Below are 4,365 nucleotides of genomic sequence, written 5' to 3' on the forward strand. Positions count from 1 at the left end.
TACTGTCAAATTGACCAATCATGACTTGCAAATCGATTTGATGTCAAAACTTGCCTATTTCAGAAAAATTAGCATAACATTTAGATTTAGGATATTTGTATGGTGGCTTAAAAAGTGCAAAACAACACTACAAAGTGTGAAACAAAGTGATTTTGGAATTACATTTTGGAAAACATTTTTACCTACAGTACACTCTCAGAAATTAAGGGAGCTGTCACTGGGCCTGTCTTCAAAAGGTTCATATTTGTACCTCAAGGGTCCATAATGGTACCTCAAAGGTACTTTTTAGGTACATTTGGGCACTAATATGCACCTTTTAGGTACCACTGTGGACCATTTGGGTACAAATATGTATCTTTTGAAAAGGTATCTGCCCTAGCGACAGCTCCCTTTATTTCTGAGAGCTTATAAGAGACAATTACATAGAAAAAACTATTTTACCAACAAATTTACGTTTTAGAAAAAAAAATTAACAAGATGCAAAACACTTTTGCCAGTCCTGAAACAGATTTACAATGACAGATTATTTACGAAAAGGGAATGTACCACAAACTGGAAGTGACGAGGGGAAAAGTGCTTTTATTGTTGGTGGTGAGTGCTGTAAATTCGTGATATGGAGTACATGATGTAAATAAAGTTTATGGTGAACAAACATGGACAGCGATGGAGGGATGTTTTGCCCATTTTGAGGCAAACACATGAACAGCTTAACATGGTTTTGCTTTACGGACCAGATGGAAACACCAATAAATTAATAAAGTCATCTGGAATGACAAAGAAAGCGTTCCTGCAGGACTCCCAGAGTTCATCAAGATTTTTTGTGTTTATCTTCAACGCCTCCTCCTTCATCTTACCCCAGATATGCTCAATAATGTTTAAGTCTGGTGACTGGGCAGGCCAATCCTGGAGAGCGCCCCTTGACCTTCTTTGCTTTCGGGCGCTTTGATGTGGAGGCTGAATGAGTAGGAGTGCTATCCTGCTGGAGATCTTGCCCTCTCCTGTGGTTTGTACAGCTTGATCTCACGAGAAAACGTAAGTATTTTACGTTTTGCCAGTTTAGTGGCTAATTCGTACGAATTCGTACGATTTCAGTCGTACGAAATGATACGATTTTAAAAAGGAGGCGTGGCACCTAACCCCACCCCTAAACCCCAACCGTCATTGGGGGATAAGCAAATCGTACTAAATTGTACAAATTAGATCGTACGAATTCATCCGAATTAGCCACTAAATGAAAAAGTTACGAATTGCCGTGAGATTGTGTTGGGTTTGTAATGTAATGGGCGATTAAAGCAAATGCACACTTATGAAAATAGTACCAAACTAACTTTAGAAGAACTGTAATGCCAAAAAATTGCTTTATTGGAGCACACTGTACAAATTCATCATTTGGGCCTCAACTAATTTTACAGGACACCACAAATTGCTTTTTAAATTTGCTCTTAAAGTCATTAGAAACAGACAAAAACAGTGCAATCTACATAGAAACTGCAATATACAGTAATAAAATATCTGGAATTTGCAATTTACACTCTACATAATTGATCATAATGATTGTCGAACAAACTTGTCAACACCAACAGAAAAACAAGTGCAACAGACTAAATCAGATATTAAAATAAATACACTAAAATTAACGAACAGACCAGGGGTGTCCAAACTTTTTGGGCCGAGGGCCAGATGCAAAAAAAAAATGTTGTCCCGGTTCATATATTAGATACATTACACAGACACGCACATATATATATATATATATATATATATATATATATATATATATATAAAAGGGTGTGTGTGTATATGTATAAGTATGTATGTATGTGTGTGTGTGTGTGTATGTGTGTTATGGAATTATTTTAATTTGTTATTTTAATTCCTCGTTAAACTGTGTTTCTAGAAAGACTTTCGTTTTTAAAAATCTTCAATCTTCTCTGGGCAAATTACAGTTGCAACACTCATCCTTTATAAATTCTCCTTCAGTGAAAGGTTTCCTGTGCCGTGCGATTAGCTGGGCTACATCATAACTAGCCAGCGTAGAATTTTCTTGCACTTTATTAGCACGAAAAAAAAACTGCTGTTGTTGAGCTGACAGGGCAGCTGCTAGTTCTTTTACTTTTTGATCTCGTTCTGCACCAGTGTAAGAGCTGAAGGCCTGAAGTTTTATTTTATAATGTCTTTTAATATTATATTCATTCATTACTGCAACTGATTCCTGGCAAATTAAACAGACACATATTCCATTGACCTCTGTGAAGAAATATTCTTTGCCCCATCCTGACTGAAATTTCCTGCACTCACTGTTGATTTTCCTTTTTCTTGCTTGTGCCATGGCTGGCCAAAACGTGATTATCAATTATGTTTCTTTCAGTTTGTTCGGTGCGTTTTACTTCATAACAGGAACTGCTGCCTAATTGAAGGGATGTAATAGCGACACCCGGTGGTTATTTATTGAATTATGTTCATTTTTGTATGGCGGGCCAGATTCTATTAATATTCATAAAAAGCCTCGCGCAGGGCCGGAGTGGGACTCTTTTTCAGCCCTGGAGTTTCAAGCCTCAGACCGGCCCACCTCAGTTCAAGACGGACTATATTAAAATAAGGTCATTTCCAATTCAGTTTCTAATACTCTATCACGTCTTTTTTTGAGAAAACAGCCGCTTTAGAACTTTAAATGTTCAACAACCCTAACAGTATTATATGTCTTGACAATAAAAATGAAAAAAAATAATAATAATAATAACATACTCAGTCAAGGATCAAACCCGGGTCGGCAGCATCATAATTTAACGTGCTAACCACTGGACCACAACAGTTGGATATGGAGCAGTGACTCATGATGAATAAGAAAAAAATGATGAATAAGAAGAATGTGGTCAAGTAAATAAATTAATTAATTTAAAAAGTGTGACTGCTGAGAGCAACAGATTCTGGAGCTAGGGACACCGGCCCTCGCGGCCAAAAAACGGACCGGCCCACCGGGAATTCTCCCGGTCCTCCCGATTAGCCAATCCGGGCCTGGCCTCGCGGTTTTTAGAGGACCCGCGGGCCGTAGTTTGGACACCCCTGCAACAGACTAAATCAGATCTTTTACATGTTTGATTCTCACACCAAATTGTGACTGAGGACAGTTGAATGTGCTGGCCAGTTTGTTTGTTGTCTATTAAATGACAGTAGGATATAGTTGTTGTTTTTTACTTGAGCAGATTGCTATTAATACTAATAATATATGATGTAATGCATTTGTATTTTAAAAATGAGTCTTGTTTTAATTTTTTTTATTGCTAATTTTTAGGAAATATTTTTAGTGCGTCAAAAAGTGTGGTTCTGATGACATCTGACTAGCTAATCCAGCAAAAAAAAGTCACTTAAATGCAGTATTTAAATCTCATAGTTAAATAGAAACAGATAACTGCAAAAAGGTCCACTTTTTAAGAAAAAAGAACCAGCCCTTTCACCAGGCTGGCTACAGGCCGGATATTTCTGCGCTCGATGCTTGCATTTAAATGGCTTATCATCTCATTTAACGCTTGAATAACTAAAAGAATGCTTGAGTCTATTTAACTGACTATATTTTAATTAAAAGACACTATTCAACTAAAAATACTCACGCTAAACTTCCACTGACAGTATATCCAGCCTGATCTCACGAGAAAACGTAAGCATTTTACGTTTTGCCAATTTAGTGGCTAATTCGTACGAAATGGTACGATTTTAAAAAGGAGGCGTGGCACCTAACCCCACCCCTAACCCCAACCGTCATTGGGGGATGAGCAAATCGTAATAAATTGTACGAATTAGATCGCACGAATTCATACGAATTAGCCACTAAATAAAAAAGTTACGAATTGCCGTGAGGTGTTGGTATATCTGTGGCTGAAGAACAACTGGTCACATAACGCAATTAGAGAGAGCGCGAGTATGTGTTGAAGCCGGTAACATGTTCTGTATGATACTGAGTGTGCATGTGTGTGTACGTGTATGTGTGTTGAGACTAAAGAGAGTAAAGTTTGAGCTGTTCCTCCACGTCTCCCTCCGTCATTTCTCCAAACGTGTCCTGATTGTCTTTCAGCAGTCTGAAGATGGCCGCCAACTGCTCCTGCTGGACCCTGAACACACACACACACACACACGTTTGTTTTTTGTGAAAAGTGGGGACATTACATAGGTTTCCATTCATTTTATATGGTCCAAACCGTATATTGTATTGCCCTCACCCCACCCCTAACCCCAACCATCACAGGAGACAGTGTGCAGCTTTACTCTCTGATTGAACTCATCCTGTAGGATTTATAAGCATTTTGAGAAATGAAGACGTCACCAATGTCCTCATATTTCACCTCCTTTTTGGAATACCTGTGTCATACC

The 4,365-nt window shown here is 38.1% G+C and overlaps 1 protein-coding gene across 10 annotated transcripts in view; it reads right to left on the reverse strand.

Annotated features, from left to right (window-relative positions):
• Positions 1-3,165: 3,165 nt before the first annotated feature.
• The window catches only part of si:ch73-366l1.5, a 49,958-nt gene continuing 48,758 nt past the window's right edge, over positions 3,166-4,365 (reverse strand). For 2 of the 10 annotated variants that reach the window (XR_015479342.1, XR_015479344.1), the window contains 2 exons: positions 3,843-4,106; positions 3,166-3,686 (listed from right to left, as the gene is read on the reverse strand). Coding sequence is in view for 1 of the 10 variants with exons in the window: in XM_087241818.1 (XP_087097944.1) it covers positions 3,992-4,106 (115 nt within the window). In the remaining 9 variants the exon portion in view is untranslated. Of the gene's footprint in view, positions 4,107-4,365 lie in introns of all 10 variants that reach the window. The other 8 variants (XR_015479347.1, XR_015479348.1, XR_015479350.1 and 5 more) reach the window with 5 other exon arrangements.

Source organism: Danio rerio, chromosome 3 (assembly GCF_052040795.2).
Source record: "Danio rerio strain M-AB ecotype USA chromosome 3, GRCz13ab, whole genome shotgun sequence".
NCBI lineage: Eukaryota > Metazoa > Chordata > Actinopteri > Cypriniformes > Danionidae > Danio > Danio rerio.